Raw genomic sequence first — 21,086 nt, forward strand, 5'->3', positions numbered from 1 at the left:
GATTGGCCTGCGGTTTTCCCCTGCGGTTTATCACCTCTACAATGGAGGAGATGGTAAACCGCAGCAGAATCCGCAGAAGAGAAGTGACATGTCATTTCTTTCTGCGGATTCAAAACCGCAGCTTTTCCGCAGTTAAAAATCCGCAGCATGTGCACAGCAGATTGTAAATCCTATAGATTAACATGTTACTGTTCACTGTTTGCAGAACTGCTGCAGATCCGCAGAGGCCAAAATCGCAGCAAAAATCGCAGCGTGTGCACATAGCCTTATTGTTCTACTTTTCTGGAGATGCAATAATCCATTCTGTTCAGACAGTTTCCGCTGTCTCCTCCTCCTCCTCCTCCTCCTCCTCCTCCTGTGTTTTCTGCACACAACCTTCTCTTTTCATTTCACTTCAGTCCTCTGCATGTGATCACATTCATTCTTTTAAATATTGATTTATTTTATATTATTTTTGCTTTTCTACATTATTAACCATTTTTTATCATGTTCTTCCCAGCGTTACCAGCACTGAATGATCATTGCCATGCTGGGAGGGTTTGCTGGGGTTTCTGTTGATCACTGATCACTTGGAGATCTTTGACCTATACTCTGTCCTGGTCCCTGATTCTGGTGCTGACAGGAGCCGCAATGCTGGGACGGATCATACAGACTCTGTGCATTCTGCTGGCAGCCATCCTCACCATCTTAGAAGGTGCGTATTATATTCCTTCTACCCTAAAGGGTTTTTTAAGCTGCTAACGAAGTCCTGAACCTGCCGTCTGTCTTTCACTTGTAAAAAATACAATAAAAAATTAGATCTGAACAGTCAGTGCAATTATTTCCTTTGTTATGTTGTTCGTGGGTTTGTTTTTTTTTTTTTTTTACATTTCTGTTCCATTAACTATTTAAAGACCATATGTCAAAGAACCATAATGACCAACAATATTTATTTATTTTATTTTTCGTTTTGTCTCTTCTCTTTTTCAGCCGTCATTTTTTTAAAATATGCTTTCATATTGATGTGGATGTTTGAGGCTTTTTTAATGTGGGACAAATTGTATTACTTTTTAGCCCTGTTTTGGGGGTACATATAAGTTACGGTGCAATAAATATATATATATATAATTTTTTAATTTTTTTTCTGCTATGCAGAAATAGAAAAATATATATTTTTTCTTTATATTTTAAATATTCATGATAAACAGTAATTGGTCTTATGGGTACGTACTATGTGTACTTCTCTTTTATCTTACGTACGTAATGAAATGTATTGAACATGAAAAATATCCAATTTGTTAAATATGTATATAATTTCCAATTATCAGTTTGGTACATTTTATTCGTTATTGTTTATTTTTTAAAATTTTTATTATCTATTTTAGTTTATTTTTTCCACCGTGACTGGGGCATTATATTAGCCCTTGTTACAGGTGAAACTAGCCCCTACTGTGCTACAAACCAATAACCTAAACAGTCAAACCTGTTAATAAGAGTCTACAAAACTAACAATACTTAGCCAAATACTCCTTCCATGTGGTAAATAAAAAATAAAAAATCAATCTTTATTAAGTACGTATACAGAATAAAACCAGTTAAATGCTACTGCTGAGAAAAAATAATACTCATAATATTAGTGTGAAATTAGTATGACTCTCACTAGTTAAATATTCTCCCGAGGCTCAAATTGACTCAAAATAAATTTTTTGAATGTTCTAAAAATTGTGAATAGTGTCTAGTAAGAAGGTGAAAATATAGTTCACATAGAGAAAACAAAAATCTAACATCAGATTATAAGAACAAACCTGAGAAAGGGTTAATAGACACATGAGCATAATAATAATACACGACAATATCTCCCCCTAGGGGGTAAGTAGATATAATGCCAGTATTCAGTACATCTGTGTACAGAATTCATTTATTTTACTCACTTATATAGCGCCTTAATTCCACAGCGCTTTACAAACATTATCATCCCTATCCCCAATGGGGCTCACAATCTAGATTCCTTATCATTATGTCTTTGGAGTGTGGTGGGAAACTGGAGAACCTGGAAGGAAACCCATGCAAACATGGGGAGAACATACAAACTCCTTGCAGATGTTGTCCTTGGTGGGATTTGAAGCACTTGGGAGAAAATGTTAGCCATAAAAGGAAATGAACCACATAATAGTTACCACCAGACCTCCTGACGCGCGTTTCACACTATGACTATAAATTAAAATATGTATTTTACAAAGGTTTCCAAGCAATGGGGGATATCCTGAATGGGGGAAATGTATGAGCAATCTTTTCCACAAATGTCCCAGATGGGAACACCTCTTATTTTTATGTTGTTTCGTGTTATTGAAGTGGGAGAACATTGGACGCTTTCATTGAGAATAAACTGTTTTTTGATAGTTAGAAACCATTAGTTTTATTTACTGTTAACGCCCCGTCACACTAAGTGAGATCGCTAGCGATATCGCTTAAGCGTTAGCGATTTTGTGACGCAGCAGCGATATCGCTAAGTGTGACACTTACCTCCGACCGGCTCCCCCGTTGTCTATCGCTGATCGTGCGAGAACGTCCTGGGCCGTTTTCCGTCGGCCACATCCTGCTGGGCTTCCTGCTGGCGCCGACGAGCGACACATGGACATGGGCGGGAGGACTTCTTCATTGCCGCGTCTGACAGGTAAGTAACAACCACCGACCGCTGCTGCATCGCTGGTGAGATCTGCCTGTTTGGCAGCTCACTAGCGACCATTTAGCGATGCACTAGCGATCCTGACTGGGTCGTATCGTGGTCGGAATCGCTGGTGCATCGCTAAATGTGACGGTACCTTAAGGTCAGAGGATCTGTGGAATAGTTATCTTGAGATCTGGTCACATCAGAATCAGCCTATGGCTTGAAAAAAGCTTTAGATCACTTCTTAGAAGGTAATATTATCAAGACTTTCATAAATGTGCAGAGGTTGAGTCATTAATGATGGTTTTCCTGGACATCCTTCAAACATGAACCAGAATGTAATTCTTGGGTCTCAGGGTTCAGCTGAGAGATGATCTTGAGATCTTCCCCTTGGAGCTTCTCTCCCTCCTTCCTGGAATTCTATATTCTTAGCTTCTGAGATAAGTCAAGACTAGAGTTGAGCGACTTTTGCTTTTTTAGGGTCGCGTTTCGTTTCGTGAAACCCGACTTTTCCAAAAGTCGGGTCGAGCAAGATCGTCCGATTATAGGGAAAAGTCGGGGTCGTCCCGAAACACGAAACCCAATGTAAGTCAATGGGGAATAAAAGTCGGCAGTGAGAGGAGGACAGGAAACACACCTACAGTGCCCATTTGAATGCCAAAAGCATCAATTCTTCTTACTTAAGCTTGTCAACCTTAATTAACTTCATAATACAAGTTACGCACTGAAAAATGGGGGTTATTTGGCTAAATTTGTGGGGGGGGAGGGCTGGCTGCAGGTTTTCATGTGCCCTGGGCGAAAGAGCGCCCCTTTAACACATACCACAACTCATCATGCTCCGATACGGCAGAGAAATAGCGGTATAGTACAATGAAAAATACCTCACTTTTTACATCTCATAACGAGGCCCATCTATTTCTCCATACAAAATCATTGGTCCCATATAATGTTTGAAACAGTATATGATGAGCTCCACATAATGCTACAGTATATGTTGGTCCCCATGGATGAAGCTCCACTGTCTTATGGGCCCAAATAATGCTCCAAACATAATGGGCCCCATTTCTACTGCTCTAGTGTATAATGGGCCCTGTAAATGCTGCTCCAGTGTCTGATGTCCACCTTTGGAATGTTCCAGTGTATGGTGGGCCCCATCTATCATTCTCCAGAGTATAGTGCTCCCCAAAAATTGCTGTCCCAACATAGAAAACAATCAAATAAGTCTCCTCGCTAGGGAATCCCTGTACTTGTCTGGACAGGTGCTGTAGCTTGCTTAACAGCTCGCCAGCCGTTCTCACGCCCAGTATGGATTGCACGTGATTGCACAAAGGTTAGAAAGGGTACCGTATCCCTGGATAACATGTATGGATAGCGTACACATTCAAAATATATGTCTATACAGCATGAGGCAGGCTCAGACGGTGTTAGGCCCAGTATGGATTGCACGTCATTGCACAAAGGTTAGAAGGGGTACCGTATCCCCGGATAACATGTATGGATAGCGTACACATTCAAAATATATGTCTATACAGCATGAGGCAGGCTCAGACGGTGTTAGGCCCAGTATGGATTGCAAGTCATTGCACAAAGGTTAGAAGGGGTACCGTATCCCCGGATAACATGTATGGATAGCGTACACATTCAAAATATATGTCTATACAGCATGAGGCAGGCTCAGACGGTGTTAGGCCCAGTATGGATTGCACGTCATTGCACAAAGGTTAGAAGGGGTACCGTATCCCCGGATAACATGTATGGATAGCGTACACATTCAAAATATATGTCTATACAACATGAGGCAGGCTCAGACGGTGTCAGGCCCAGTATGGATTGCACGTCATTGCACAAAGGTTAGAAGGGGTACCGTATCCCCGGATAACATGTATGGATAGCGTACACATTCAAAATATATGTCTATACAGCATGAGGCAGGCTCAGACGGTGTTAGGCCCAGTATGGATTGCACGTCATTGCACAAAGGTTAGAAGGGGTACCGTATCCCCGGATAACATGTATGGATAGCGTACACATTCAAAATATATGTCTATACAGCATGAGGCAGGCTCAGACGGTGTTAGGCCCAGTATGGATTGCACGTCATTGCACAAAGGTTAGAAGGGGTACCGTATCCCCGGATAACATGTATGGATAGCGTACACATTCAAAATATATGTCTATACAGCATGAGGCAGGCTCAGACGGTGTTAGGCCCAGTATGGATTGCACGTCATTGCACAAAGGTTAGAAGGGGTACCGTATCCCCGGATAACATGTATGGATAGCGTACACATTCAAAATATATGTCTATACAACATGAGGCAGGCTCAGACGGTGTCAGGCCCAGTATGGATTGCACGTCATTGCACAAAGGTTAGAAGGGGTACCGTATCCCCGGATAACATGTATGGATAGCATACACATTCAAAATATATGTCTTAGGAGACAGGCTCAGACGGTGTCAGGCACAGTATGGATTTGACGGCCCAGATTACACAGCGGAGGAGCAGGGAGAGGTAAAGATTGCAAATGCTGGGGCCCTGGCCAAGCAAGGGGGGCCCACTCGTGGGCGTCGGTACTGGCACTGGGCCCCTCATAGTACAGCGGTGTGTCTGACGGCGGGTGTGCACCACCACCGTCAGAGACACTTGATTGCACTATGAGGGACCCTGTGCCAGTGCCCGCGCCCAAGAGTCGGCCTACCCACCTGTCCAGGGCAACGGCACTCGCACGGTGTCGTGCGCTAGGTGGTGACCCCGGCCATGGGGGGGGAGGCAGCACAGTTAGGGAGTTTTAGAAAGTGGCATATGTTGATGTTGGACATTCAACTGATGCAAAAGGCGAAATAGGTGAAGTACCAGGAAGAGGTGGACCAAAGCAAGCCATTTTTCTGTCACCCTATGTGTCATCAGGGGAAGGTGGGACAAAGTCCTTGGAAACCCATGCATGGTTCATTTTAATGAAGGTTAGATCATCCACATTTTGGGTTGACAGACGGGTCCTTTTTTCTGTCAGGATTGATCCAGCTGCACTGAAGACTCTTTCCGATAGCACACTTGCAGCTGGGCAAGCGAGCTCCTGTAAGGCATATTGGGCCAATTCAGGCCAGGTGTCCAGTTTAGCGGCCCAATAGTCAAAGGGGAATGATCTGTGTGGGAGAACATCGATATGGGAGGAAAAGTAGTTTGTAACCATAGTTGACAACTGCTGTCTCCTGTCACTTTCCATCGATGCAGTATTACCAGTTGTGTGAGCGGTATTTGAAAAATCAGTCCACAACATTGTCATGAAACCCCTGTCTCCAACACCACTTCTGCTGTGTGCACCACGAACACCTCTGCCAAGCTGCCCCCGGCCCGTACGGCTCGTGTGAGAACCATCACCGCTGCTGTGTGCTGGGAATGCCTCAAGCAACCGATTTACCAGAGTTGCTTGTTTATTAGCCAATATTAGGTCAAGGTTCTCCTGTGGCATGATGTTTTGTAATTTGCCTTTATAGCGTGGATCCAGGATGCTGGCCAACCAGTAGTCGTCATCGTTCATCATTTTGGCAATGCGGGGGTCCCTTTTTAGGATCCGCAAGGCATAATCTGACATGTGGGCCAATGTTCCCGGTGTCAATGATGCACTGCGAGTGCTGGGTGGAGGAGCACTTTCTGGCAAATCCACATCCCTCCAGTCACGCACAAACCCTGTACCAGACCTTGCCACGCCAACATTTTCACTTGCCCCACGAGATGCATCCTCCTCCCCTAAGTAATCATCCCCATCATCCTCCTCCTCCTCCTCCTCTTCTTCCTCCACCTCGTCCAGGAGAGGTCCCTGAGCAGACAATGGCTGAATGTCATCAAGGATTCCCTCCTCCTCTTCCTCCTCATCAACATTGGCTGCAGACGCCTGCTCCTTAAGGTGCATCAAAGTTTGCATGAGCAGACGCATAAGTGGGATGCTCATGCTTAGGATGGCGTCGTCTGCGCTTACCAGCCGTGTGCATTCCTCAAAACACTGAAGGACTTTACAAAGGTCTTTCAGCTTCGACCACTGCACGCCTGTCAACTCCATGTCTGCTCTCAAAGTGCCTGGCCGTGTATCCTCCCACAAATGCATTATGGCCTGCCTCTGCTCGCACAGCCGCTCCACCATGTGCAGGGTGGAGTTCCACCTTGTTGCAATGTCGATAATGAGGCGGTGGTTGGGAAGGTGGAGCAATCGCTGCAGCTTCTGCATACGAACGGAGTGTACAGGCGACCGGCGGATGTGCGCGCACAGTCTTCGCACCTTCTGGAGCAGGGCTGTTAACTCCGGATAATTTTTGAGGAAGCACTGCACCACCAGGTTCAAGGTGTGAGCCAAGCAAGGTATGTGGCTGAGTTTTGAAAGGGCTATGGCTGCCACAAAATTACGGCCGTTATCACTAACTACCTTGCCTGCCTCAAGATGAACACTGCCCAGCCATGACTCAGTTTGTCGCTTCAAGTACTCGGCCAGCACCTCAGCGGTGTGTCTGTCGCCCAAACACATCATCTGCAACACAGCCTGCTGGCTCTTTCCACTAGCTGCTCGATAGGGGGACACATCGTGTGCAACAGTGGCAGCTGCAGATGGAGTGCTCGTACGACTGCGCTCTGTGGACGAGCTGTCGCTTCTGGAGGAGGAGGAGGAGGAGGAGGGTCGAACGCCTACAGCCAACTGTTTCCTATACCGTGGGCTAGGCAGCACTGTCCCACCACCGCTGTCCCCTGTGGACCCTGCATCCACCACATTAACCCAGTGCGCAGTGATGGACAAGTAACGGCCCTGGCCATGCCGACTGGACCATGCATCAGTTGTGAGGTGCACCTTTCCGCTCACTGACTGCTTGAGTGCATGGACAATGCGGTCTTTCACATGATGGTGGAGGGCTGGGATGGCTTTGCGAGAGAAGAAGTGGCGACTGGGTAGGTCATAGCGTGGTACTGCATAGGCCATGAGTTCGCGGAAAGCTGTGCTTTCCACCAACCGAAAGGGCATCATCTCAAACGAGATTAGTTTGGCAATGTGGGCGTTCAAACCCAGTGTACGCGGATGAGAGACTGAGTACTTTCTTGACCTACTCATAGTGTCTGGGAGGGTGAGCTGGACTTGAGAGCTGCATATGGTGGAAGTAGCGGTGGACAGGGCGGACTGAGAGAGGGTTGATGATGGTGATGGAGTTGGTGTTCTTTCTGATGGCCTAGAATCAGTCTTTCGTTGATATAACAGTGGGATTCCCTGACTGCTGTGGCCTTGCAACGACACCTCAACATTTGCTGCTGTGCTAACCGGTGGGCTTACAGTGGGGGAAACAATGTAGCGTTGCTGACTACCTTCGTTGTGATCAGTTGCACATGTGGCACTTGAGGTTTGGTGTTGTGTCCACGCTTGCAAGTGCATGCTGGTTAAATGTCTAAGCATGCAACTGGTATTCAAATTTTTCAGATTTTTCCCTCGGCTAAAGGTCTTTGCGCACTTCTTACAGATAACCTTAGCCTGATCATGAGGATTTTGTTCAAAAAAGTGCCACACTGCACTCTTCCTACTTTGGCAGACATTTTGCGGCCTAGCACGCTGTGATCTTTTGACCCTCTGGACAAGCTGTCCAGCAACTCTTTTGATGTTTGGAACCTGTCTTTGGAGTGCTCCGCGCCTGCCAGATAACAGCTGTTGCGATGTCGATGTCTGCTGTGGATGCTCCTCATCTGAGCTATTGGAAGCAGCACCCTCTTCCCCCAATGGATGCCAATCTGGGTCAACAACTGGGTCATCCATCACCTCCTCTTCTATGTCATGTGCACCTTTCTCTGTGTCACCGTGTATGGTGGTATAGTGTGCGGGAAGGGGCACCTGAGTCTCATCAGGGTCAAAATCTGGCTCTGTACACTGCGAGGACAATGTAGTGCTCTGAGTGAATGTACCAGCAGAATCATCCATCAGCGGCTGTGCATCAGTGCACTCCATGTCAGATTCATCTTGGCCTGGGTAATTCACCATTTGACTTGATAATCCAGGCATGGTATGTGAAAACAGCTCCATGGAGTAATCAGTAGTATGGCCTGCGTCATCCTTCAATCTTGGTTGGGGTGAAGGACACAAGGAAAGGTGTGGTTCATGAACATGAGCCTCCAATGACAACTCAGTGCTTTTACTTTTTACAACTGAAGAAGAGGAGGCGATAGAGCTGGAGGCTGAGTCAGCAATGTAAGACAAAACTTTTTCCTGATGCTCTGGCTTTAAAAGCGGTTTGCCAACTCCTAGAAAACTAAGCGTTCGAGGCCTTATGTAGCCAGACGATGACGCAGGGTCAGCACCTCCTGCATTCGGTCCTATTTTGCTCTTGCCACTACCATCAGATCCACCACCAACACCATCATTACCAGCTGCCAACCCCCGCCCAATTCCACGGCCTCTTCCACCAGCCTTCCTCATTTTTGGTAGAAATGTAGACAAAATCCAACAAACTATATAGTAATGTAAAACAAGGTACAAGGTGTCTATAGGACAGGGGAGTTTTAGAATTTCTGCACACACTTGTGGACAGTGGACACTTGTTGATTGTGTGCGGCCCACTGATATCTGAGCGCTATGTGACACGCTCGATGGCACAGCTGCCTGTGACCAAAGTGACGAGAGGATAATGGAGATTTTGAATCTCTGCGTACACTTTTGGACACTGGACACTTGTGGATTGTGTGCGGCCCACTGATATCTGAGCGCTATGTGACACGCTCGATGGCACAGCTGCCTGTGACCAAAGTGACGAGAGGATAATGGAGATTTTGAATCTCTGCGTACACTTGTGGACAGTGGACACTTGTGGATTGTGTGCGGCCCACTGATATCTGAGCGCTATGTGACACGCTCGATGGCACAGCTGCCTGTGACCAAAGTGACGAGAGGATAATGGAGATTTTGAATCTCTGCGTACACTTTTGGACACTGGACACTTGTGGATTGTGTGCGGTCCACTGATATCTGAGCGCTATGTGACACGCTCGATGGCACAGCTGCCTGTGACCAAAGTGACGAGAGGATAATGGAGATTTTGAATCTCTGCGTACACTTGTGGACAGTGGACACTTGTGGATTGTGTGCAGCCCACTGATATCTGAGCGCTATGTGACACGCTCGATGGCACAGCTGCCTGTGACCAAAGTGACGAGAGGATAATGGAGATTTTGAATCTCTGCGTACACTTTTGGACACTGGACACTTGTGGATTGTGTGCGGCATACTGATATCTGAGCGCTATGTGACACGCTCGATGGCACAGCTGCCTGTGACCAAAGTGACGAGAGGATAATGGAGATTTTGAATCTCTGCTTACACTTGTGGACAGTGGACACTTGTGGATTGTGTGCGGCCCACTGATATCTGAGCGCTATGTGACACGCTCGATGGCACAGCTGCCTGTGACCAAAGTGACGAGAGGATAATGGAGATTTTGAATCTCTGCGTACACTTTTGGACACTGGACACTTGTGGATTGTGTGCGGCCCACTGATATCTGAGCGCTATGTGACACGCTCGATGGCACAGCTGCCTGTGACCAAAGTGACGAGAGGATAATGGAGATTTTGAATCTCTGCGTACACTTGTGGACAGTGGACACTTGTGGATTGTGTGCGGCCCACTGATATCTGAGCGCTATGTGACACGCTCGATGGCACAGCTGCCTGTGACCAAAGTGACGAGAGGATAATGGAGATTTTGAATCTCTGCGTACACTTTTGGACACTGGACACTTGTGGATTGTGTGCGGCCCACTGATATCTGAGCGCTATGTGACACGCTCGATGGCACAGCTGCCTGTGACCAAAGTGACGAGAGGATAATGGAGATTTTGAATCTCTGCGTACACTTGTGGACAGTGGACACTTGTGGATTGTGTGCGGCCCACTGATATCTGAGCGCTATGTGACACGCTCGATGGCACAGCTGCCTGTGACCAAAGTGACGAGAGGATAATGGAGATTTTGAATCTCTGCGTACACTTTTGGACACTGGACACTTGTGGATTGTGTGCGGTCCACTGATATCTGAGCGCTATGTGACACGCTCGATGGCACAGCTGCCTGTGACCAAAGTGACGAGAGGATAATGGAGATTTTGAATCTCTGCGTACACTTGTGGACAGTGGACACTTGTGGATTGTGTGCAGCCCACTGATATCTGAGCGCTATGTGACACGCTCGATGGCACAGCTGCCTGTGACCAAAGTGACGAGAGGATAATGGAGATTTTGAATCTCTGCGTACACTTTTGGACACTGGACACTTGTGGATTGTGTGCGGCATACTGATATCTGAGCGCTATGTGACACGCTCGATGGCACAGCTGCCTGTGACCAAAGTGACGAGAGGATAATGGAGATTTTGAATCTCTGCGTACACTTGTGGACAGTGGACACTTGTGGATTGTGTGCGGCCCACTGATATCTGAGCGCTATGTGACACGCTCGATGGCACAGCTGCCTGTGACCAAAGTGACGAGAGGATAATGGAGATTTTGAATCTCTGCGTACACTTTTGGACACTGGACACTTGTGGATTGTGTGCGGCCCACTGATATCTGAGCGCTATGTGACACGCTCGATGGCACAGCTGCCTGTGACCAAAGTAACGAGAGGATAATGGAGATTTTGAATCTCTGCGTACACTTTTGGACACTGGACACTTGTAGATTGTGTGAGGCCCACTGATATCTGAGCACTATGTGACACGCTCAATGGCACAGCTGCCTGTGACCAAAGTGACGAGAGGATAATGGAGATTTTGAATCTCTGCGTACACTTTTGGACACTGGACACTTGTGGATTGTGTGCGGCCCACTGATATCTGAGCGCTATGTGACACGCTCGATGGCACAGCTGCCTGTGACCAAAGTAACGAGAGGATAATGGAGATTTTGAATCTCTGCGTACACTTTTGGACACTGGACACTTGTGGATTGTGTGCGGCCCACTGATATCTGAGCGCTATGTGACACGCTCGATGGCACAGCTGCCTGTGACCAAAGTGACGAGAGGATAATGGAGATTTTGAATCTCTGCGTACACTTGTGGACAGTGGACACTTGTGGATTGTGTGCGGCCCACTGATATCTGAGCGCTATGTGACACGCTCGATGGCACAGCTGCCTGTGACCAAAGTGACGAGAGGATAATGGAGATTTTGAATCTCTGCGTACACTTTTGGACACTGGACACTTGTGGATTGTGTGCGGCCCACTGATATCTGAGCGCTATGTGACACGCTCGATGGCACAGCTGCCTGTGACCAAAGTGACGAGAGGATAATGGAGATTTTGAATCTCTGCGTACACTTTTGGACACTGGACACTTGTGGATTGTGTGCGGCCCACTGATATCTGAGCGCTATGTGACACGCTCGATGGCACAGCTGCCTGTGACCAAAGTGACGAGAGGATAATGGAGATTTTGAATCTCTGCGTACACTTGTGGACAGTGGACACTTGTGGATTGTGTGCGGCCCACTGATATCTGAGCGCTATGTGACACGCTCGATGGCACAGCTGCCTGTGACCAAAGTGACGAGAGGATAAGGGAGATTGGATTGCTTTTAAAAAAGCAGTTTGCGGAGCAGTGGGTAAACAGCAATGCTAGCGTGTCAGGAAGCCTTAAAAGGCAGCCCAACAACCAACACCACTGATACACCACAATATAGCCTCCCCTTGCACTGCACACACAGTGACTTGTGTGTTGTGCAGGCCAAATCGCTAGCAGCAGAAGCAGTTTTTTTGTCTTCTTCCCTGCCTAACGCTCTCCCTACAGAATCAGCAGCAACCTCTCCCTATACTAAGATCGGCAGAAGTAAGATGGCGGTCGGCGTGCACGCCCTTTTATACCCCCTGTGACGCCCACCAAAGCAAGCCAATCACTTGCATGCCCTTCTGAAAGATGGTGGTGACCCGTGCCTATGTCATCACGTTGCCCACAGTGTCCGTGGATCCTGATTGGCTGAAAAAGAGCGCAAAACAAACTTTTGAAACGCGACTTTGGCGCGTAAGTCGCCGACCTCGTGGCCGACCTCATCCTAGGGTCGGGTTTCGTTTCATGAAACCCGACTTTGCCAAAAGTCGGCGACTTTTGAATTTTTTCGACCCGTTTCGCTCAACTCTAGTCAAGACAAGTTAAGAAATGTTTGGCTTTTTGTTATTCCCATCGCTTCTCCTATGACTTGTCTAATGTGTGCTATCCTCAATGATCCTTAGGATTATATCTTTTTGTATTGCATATGTCCCTGAATTCTGTTTCCCCATGCGATCATGAAGCATATATTGTTCCCATATCATGGAGGACTTTTCCCACAGTAAAAAATTGGCATGAAACTAACCAAAATTGCTGTGAAAATGCTTCATACTGGAAGCAAAAGGTGAAAATCAGCCACATAAAAATGGCAATCTGCAGATTTTGGTTCCTCAGCGTCCTTCACTTACTGGTGTGAGATATTTTTTCCAAAGTGTGTGGATAATATTTCTTAGGCCAGGGTCACACTAACCGACGCAAAATACAGTCAGTATTTTACATGCGTAATACGGATGAATGGCCCCTAAACAGTGCTCCGTATGTCATCCGTAATCAAGGTGTGGTCGCGTATTTTGCGCATGTCAGCATCCGTATGTAATCCGTATGGCGAGACTTTCTCGCAGGCTTGCAAAATGGACATATAATGGAGCCCTATGACAGGTTTTATAACACAAACGATAGAATAGATATAGACACATAGAATGCATATATATATATATTAGTAAGGGTGCTATCTCAGACAGAATTAAACGTTTATTTTTTGTGAAACACCGATTGTTCCAATATACCACTCACTCCCTAAAGTTCATAAAGAGGTTTTTCCTCCCCCTCTCAGACCCATTGTGTCTGGGATTGGATCATTCAGTGAGAAACTAGGGGAGTGGGTGGATTTTTATCTTCAACCTTTAGTGCCATTAACACCAAGACATCTTAAAGATTCCAAAACTATAATACAGATTATGGAAAAATTTCACTGGCAATCTGATTATGTGTGGTTATCTTGCGATGTGGTCGGGTTATATCCTTCCATCCCCCATCACGTCGCGATACGATGCATCACATATTATTTGTCCAGATACAGTAATTACAAGGATTCCATCCAGAGGTTTATTGTTTCCTCAATTCAATTTCTTTTAAGACACAACTATTTTATGTTTGATGAGAGATATTTCCTCCAGACACAGGGTGTGAGCATGGGTGCCAAGTTCTCACCTTCCCTAGCTAACCTGGTTATGTCTGTGTGGGAAGAAAATTATATCTTTAATATTGATAACCCATACAAGGATAATATTGTTTGGCTGGGGAGATTTATTGATGATCTGATATTTGTCTGGAGGGGTAGTCTCTCGTTTGCAAAAAGTTTTTTCTCCTATTTGGATTTGAATGATTTCAACTTAAAATTTACTAGTAGTGGTCAGGAGGTATCAATTAACTTCTTGGATTTGAAACTGACCGCAAATCTGGACAATGATGGGGTTCTGATATCTCCCTATAAAAAATCTATTGCATGTAATAGTATTTTAATGGCTTCCTCTAATCATCCCAAACATGTCATTCAGAATATTCCTGTGGGGGAGCTTATTAGACTAAAAAGGAATACTACATCTAGTGACAAATTGGAGGAAGGAATTGAAATGACCTGTAATAATTTAAAAAAAAGGGGGTATCCTAATTGGTCCTTGGAGAGAGCCAAGAAAATGGTAGCAGGCATGGATAGGGTTAAGCTGTTGGAATCTAGTGAGAAAAAAAAGACAGTTTGACTCTAAAAAATCTAGGGTGGTTTTCAGTACCAATTATAGTCCTCAGTTTAATTCTATTGTTAAAATCATCAAAAAATATCTTCCTTTGTTGTCTCAGAACGATGTTTTGAAAAATATTGTGGAAAATAATGATATTGCCTTTGTGGCAAGAAGAGCCCCGACTTTAGCTACATTATTATCACCCAGCATGTTTAAAGATCCGGATAAAATTTCCCCTAGCAATTGGTTAAAAACAACAGGATTTTTGAAATGCGGTGCCAACATTTGTAAGTGCTGCGGTTTTGCTAATAAATCTAAAATATTTACATCTATCTCCAATAAAAAACAGTTTAATGTTTGTTCTTTTATAAACTGTAATACGGAGAATGTAGTGTATCTAATTAATTGCAATATATGCCGTATGCAATATGTAGGTTGTACGATGAATCCCCTTAAAACTAGAATCTGCAAACACCTGTCAGACGCTAGTAATCTGCCTATGGTTGGTGCATCAGTAGTATCCCGACATTTTTCAAAAAAACATAATGGAGATTTACGTGGTTTCTCCTTTATGGGTATTGAGCATGTAAAAAAAACATTGAGGGGTGGAGATTTTCACAAAAAAGTGCTTGCAAGAGAAAGTAGGTGGATATTTGAGTTGGGGACACATATGCCACAGGGCTTTAATAACCGCCTGGATATTATTATGCACTATTGATATATTTGTACTATACAACACTGGTTAGTACTATAGTTATGTGATCTTGTACCATTTAAATCTTATGGTCAGGTTATTGGACATTCCTAATGTATTTCTCTCTAATATGTTGAATCCTTTCTTTATAATTCTTATGCATGTTGTATACTGATCAATATGTGGATAGTTTATATGTTTGATCTGCTTTTATAACACATGTTTTTTAGTCTCTCACATATGTTTATAATTACCCTGATGGGAGTGGGATGTATATAAGGTTCCATGTTTGGAAAGCAGATCAGATTTTGGACCGTGAAGAAGGCGGGTTCTACCGCTGAAACGCGTAGTCCTATCTGCACTACTTTCCTGCGTTATTGCTGTTTTGAACTGCTTGGACCATTGTATTTTAATGGATTTATCAATAAAAAGAAAGAGAAAATAATTTTTTAACAGCATCCTGGATTGCTCACGTTATTGCTGGACTTTGCTCTGTCGTTATATATATATGTGTCTATATCTATTCTTTCGTTTCTTTATTAAACCTGTCAGTGTGAGTTTACTGTGTAGCGTACTGAATTTCCAGCATTGCTAAAAGACACTGGGTGCGTATTGCTCGCAGGTCACATGTGTGGTCCATGTGTAATGTGATTTTTTGCGCACCCATAGACTTGCATTGGCGTATTACGAGCGTAGTACGCTGACAATCGCAACATGCTGCGATTGGCACGGACCGTAGAATACGGATGAGAAATATACGGCTGGTGCGAGGGACCCCATAGAGAATCATTGGTCCGTGTGTAATGCGTGATTTTAGCGCCTCTCACTCGGCCGTATTCCTCGCCAGTGTGACCCCGGCCTTAAAAGTTCTGCGCGAATTCAGGGGAGCTAAATCTGCCTCATACCATTCCCGATGTAGATGTAGCCTAAACTAAGCTTCACACCCAGGGTCAATATTTTTTTTCTGCATTTTTGACATTTTTTAAATGAATGTTTTGAATATAAATCTGTGTGATTTACTGCATACACCAGTGATTCCAACATTCCTCATGAAACCATGTGAATTGGATTGTGAAAAATACAACCAAAAAGTCAATGCACACATACACATTTTTAATAAAGAAAAAATAAAAAGCCTAAGAAGCACAAAAAAGCAAGTGAACTGGAAAAAGGGAAAGCAACAAAAAAATATTGTCTTACAGCTGTAAGTGTACAAGAAGTGATTAAGGGGTTAAACTTCAAGAATGCAAAGACTCTTTAACCCCTCAGGGTGTTGATGTCTTTGGAGGATTTTCAGCTGCTTTATTTTCCTACAGCCGGGGTCACACTTGCCAGTGCAACGCAAGAAACTCCACAAGTGAGAAACTCACACAAGTGTCTCACCTCACTGCCGGCACTCGGGACCGGAGTGTGCAGCTGCATGTATTTCTATGCAGCTGAGCGCTCCGGTCCCGAGTGCCGGTGGCAGTGCCAGGTATTGAGGAGAGAGACTTGCACGAGTTTCTCGCATTGCAATCGCAAGTTTGTCCCCGACACACTAGCAATTTTTAAATTGGTCCAATTTTGATGCTGGAAAGTCGGACGAATGTAATCATGCATTTTTTCTGCGAGTACAATCCGATTTTTCACACCTAGCATCCGATTTACATCAGAATGCAGTGTGATTGCTATCCAACTGCAATGCGATTTTAACGTGAGCATTTACATACAGCAATTCGCTGTCATTTACACATCGTTTTCAAACGAAATATTCTTCAACCCGCACACATATACAGTGGGGCAAAAAAGTATTTAGTCAGTCAGCAATAGTGCAAGTTCCACCACTTAAAAAGATGAGAGGCGTCTGTAATTTACATCATAGGTAGACCTCAACTATGGGAGACAAACTGAGAAAAAAAAATCCAGAAAATCACACTGTCTGTTTTTTTTTTCATTTTATTTGCATATTATGGTGGAAAATAAGTATTTGGTCAGAAACAAAATTTCATCTCAATACTTTGTGATATATCCTTTGTTGGCAATGACAGAGGTCAAACGTTTTCTGTAAGTCTTCAAAAGGTTGCCACACACTGTTGTTGGTATGTTGGCCCATTCCTCCATGCAGATCTCCTCTAGAGCAGTGATGTTTTTGGCTTTTCGCTTGGCAACACGGACTTTCAACTCCCTCCAAAGGTTTTCTATAGGGTTGAGATCTGGAGACTGGCTAGGCCACTCCAGGACCTTGAAATGCTTCTTACGAAGCCACTCCTTCGTTGCCCTGGCGGTGTGCTTTGGATCATTGTCATGTTGAAAGACCCAGCCACGTTTCATATTCAATGCCCTTGCTGATGGAAGGAGGTTTGCACTCAAAATCTCAAGATACATGGCCCCATTCATTCTTTCATGTACCCGGATCAGTCGTCCTGGCCCCTTTGCAGAGAAACAGCCCCAAAGCATGATGTTTCCACCACCATGCTTTACAGTAGGTATGGTGTTTGATGGATGCAACTCAGTATTCTTTTTCCTCCAAACACGACAAGTTGTGTTTCTACCAAACAGTTCCAGTTTGGTTTCATCAGACCATAGGACATTCTCCCAAAACTCCTCTGGATCATCCAAATGCTCTCTAGCAAACTTCAGACGGGCCCGGACATGTACAGGCTTAAGCAGTGGGACATGTCTGGCACTGCAGGATCTGAGTCCATGGTGGCGTAGTGTGTTACTTATGGTAGGCCTTGTTACATTGGTCCCAGCTCTCTGCAGTTCATTCACTAGGTCCTCCCGCGTGGTTCTGGGATTTTTGCTCACCGTTCTTGTGATCATTCTGACCCCACGGAGTGGGATTTTGCGTGGAGCACCAGATCGAGGGAGAATATCAGTGGTCTTGTATGTCTTCCATTTTCTAATTATTGCTCCCACTGTTGATTTCTTCACTCCAAGCTGGTTGGCTATTGGAGATTCAGTCTTCCCAGCCTGGTGCAGGGCTACAATTTTGTTTCTGGTGTCCTTTGACAGCTCTTTGGTCTTCACCATAGTGGAGTTTGGAGTCAGACTGTTTGAGGGTGTGCACAGGTGTCTTTTTATACTGATAACAAGTTTAAACAGGTGCCATTACTACAGGTAATGAGTGGAGGAAAGAGGAGACTCTTAAAGAAGAAGTTACAGGTCTGTGAGAGCCAGAAATCTTGATTGCTTGTTTCTGACCAAATACTTATTTTCCACCATAATATGCAAATAAAATGAAAAAAAACAGACAATGTGATTTTTTGGATTTTTTTTTCTCAGTTTGTCTCCCATAGTTGAGGTCTACCTATGATGTAAATTACAGACGCCTCTCATCTTTTTAAGTGGTGGAACTTGCACTATTGCTGACTGACTAAATACTTTTTTGCCCCACTGTATATTAGATAGACTAAAAGCTGGCAAATGATCTGCCGCATACAGTATAATCACAGAGTGACAGGTTAGAATAGAATAGATATATTCACATAGAATAGATGTATCTATATGTCAGTGACACACACATTTATACTGTATATACTCGTGTATAAGCCGAGATTTCCAGCACATGTTTTGTGCTGAAAACGCCCCTCTCATCTTATACAGGAGTCATTGCCGGTTGGGGAGGGGTGGGTGAGCAGAAGACATCATACTCACCCTCCTGGTGTCATCGCTGCATATCAGTCCCCCCCTGCATCTCAGTCTGGGCGCCGGCATCGCTCTTCCTGTTTTTCTTCCAGTGCTGAGCAATCACGTGGTACCGCTCATTAAAGTAATGAATATGCATGCGTCTCAACTCCCATAGGCGTGGAGCGCATATTCATTACTTTAACGAGCAGTACCACGTGACCGCTCAGCACTGGAAGGAAGACAGGAAGAGAGATGTCTGCGCCCGTCCTGGACTGAGATGTAGCAGGGCCAGGAGGGTGAGTAGGACTAGGGGAGGGTGAGCCATGCAATATTCACCTGTCCCCATTCCACCGCTGGGCTGTGTCTTCTGGGTCCTTTGGCTGTGGCGTTCAGGTCAGAGGGCACGATGACGTGTTTACTGCACGCCCTCTGCCTGAACAGTCACTGCACAGACCCGGAGACACAGCGGCGCATGGTGGTGGAACGGGGACAGGTGAATATCGCAAGTTCGGGAGCCTGAGCCAGCGGCGACACTGGCACCTGGCCCCCATCGACGAGAGGTGAGTATCTCATTTATTTATTTCAATAGCAGCAGCAAATGGGCAAATTTTAATATGGAGCATCTTATGGGGCCATCATTAACCTGCCAGTGACATCAACCTTCCCGACTATTACCCCACTTGCCACCGCTACAGGGCAAGTGGGAAGGGCGAGGCTAAGTGCCAGAATGGGCGCATCTTAGAGATGCACCTTTTCTGGGGTGGCTGAGAGCTGATGTTTTTAGCTGGGGGGCAATATCCAAGGCCCCTTCCTAGGCTGTTAAAATCAGCCTGCAGCTGTCTGCATAGCATTTGCTGGTTATTAAATATAGGGGGGACCCCACGTAATTTTTTTCATAGAATCATAGAATCATAGAATCGTAGAGTTGGAAGGGACCTCCTGGGCCATCTGGTCCAACCCCCTGCTCAAAGCAGGATTCGCTAAATCATCCCAGTCAGATGTCTGTCCAGCCTCTGTTTGAAGACTTCCATTGAAGGAGAACTCACCACTTCTCGTGGCAGCCTGTTCCACTCATTGATCACTCTAACTGTCAAAAAGTTTTTTCTAATATCTAATCTGTGTCTCTTCCCATTCAGTTTCATCCCATTGCTTCTAGTCTTTCCTTGTGCAAATGAGAATAAAGTTGATCCTTCTGCAATGTAACAGCCCTTTAGATATTTGTAGACAGCTATTAAGTCTCCTCTCAGTCTTCTCTTTTGCAAACTAAACATTCCCAAATCCTGCAACCTTTCCTCATAAGACAGGGTTTGCAGACCGGTCACCATTCTGGTCGCTCTTTTCTGAACTTGCTCCAGTTTGTTGATGTCTTTTTTAAAATGTGGTGCCCAAAACTGGACACAATATTCCAGATGAGGTCTGACCAAAGAGGAGTAGAGGGAAATAATGACTTCTGTATGCTTCTGTTAATACATCCTAGAATTGCATTTGCCTTTTTTGCTGCTGCATCACACTGTTGACTCATATTCAGTCTGTGATCTATTAGTATACCCAAGTCTTTTTCACATGTGCTGTCACTTAGCCCTATTCCTCCCATTCTATATATGCTTTTTTCATTTTTATTGCCCAGATGTAGTACTTTGCATTTCTCCCTGTTAAAAACCATTCTGTTAGTTGCTGCCCACTTCTCCAGTTTATTTAAATCTTTTTGAATCCTCTCTCTCTCTTCTCTAGTATTAGCTATCCCTCCTAGCTTTGTGTCATCAGCAAATTTAATCAGTTTACCCTCAATTCCTTCATCTAAATCGTTGATAAAGATGTTGAACAATACAGGGCCCAGGACAGAGCCCTGTGGTACCCCACTTGAGACATTCTTCCAACTGGATGTGCAGCCATTTACGACCACTCTTAGGGTCCGATCACTAAGCCAGTTATGAATCCACCTAACAGTTGCCTTGTCCATTCCATACTTAGTCATTTTTTCAATAAGGATTGTATGAGAGACTTTGTCAAATGCTTTGCTGAAGTCAAGATATACTCTATCTACAGCATTTCCTTGATCCACCCAATCAGTGATACCGTCATAGAAGGAAATTAAGTTAGTCTGACATGACTTATTAGTTAGAAACCCATGCTGACTCTGTTTAATCACTTCATTCTTATCCAGGTATTGACATACATGTTGTTTAATAATTTGTTCAAAGATCTTTCCTGGTATAGAAGTCAGACTCACCGGCCTATAGTTGCCTGGGTCCACCTTCTTCCCCTTTTTGAAGATAGGAACAACATTTGCTCTTCTCCAGTCTTCTGGCACTTCTCCTGTTCTCCAAGAATTTTCAA

The 21,086-nt window shown here is 44.9% G+C and overlaps 1 protein-coding gene across 1 annotated transcript in view; it reads left to right on the forward strand.

Annotated features, from left to right (window-relative positions):
• Positions 1-417: 417 nt before the first annotated feature.
• The window catches only part of LOC141082653 (CD48 antigen-like), a 115,788-nt gene continuing 95,119 nt past the window's right edge, over positions 418-21,086 (forward strand). The window contains exon 1 of the mRNA XM_073566604.1: positions 418-694. Within this exon, the coding sequence (XP_073422705.1) occupies positions 631-694 (64 nt within the window). The 5' untranslated portion in view covers positions 418-630. The remainder of the gene's footprint in view (positions 695-21,086) is intronic.

The sequence above is a fragment of the Dendrobates tinctorius genome, unplaced genomic scaffold (genome assembly GCF_039654945.1).
Source record: "Dendrobates tinctorius isolate UK_male_01 unplaced genomic scaffold, ASM3965494v1 ptg000019l, whole genome shotgun sequence".
Lineage (NCBI taxonomy): Eukaryota > Metazoa > Chordata > Amphibia > Anura > Dendrobatidae > Dendrobates > Dendrobates tinctorius.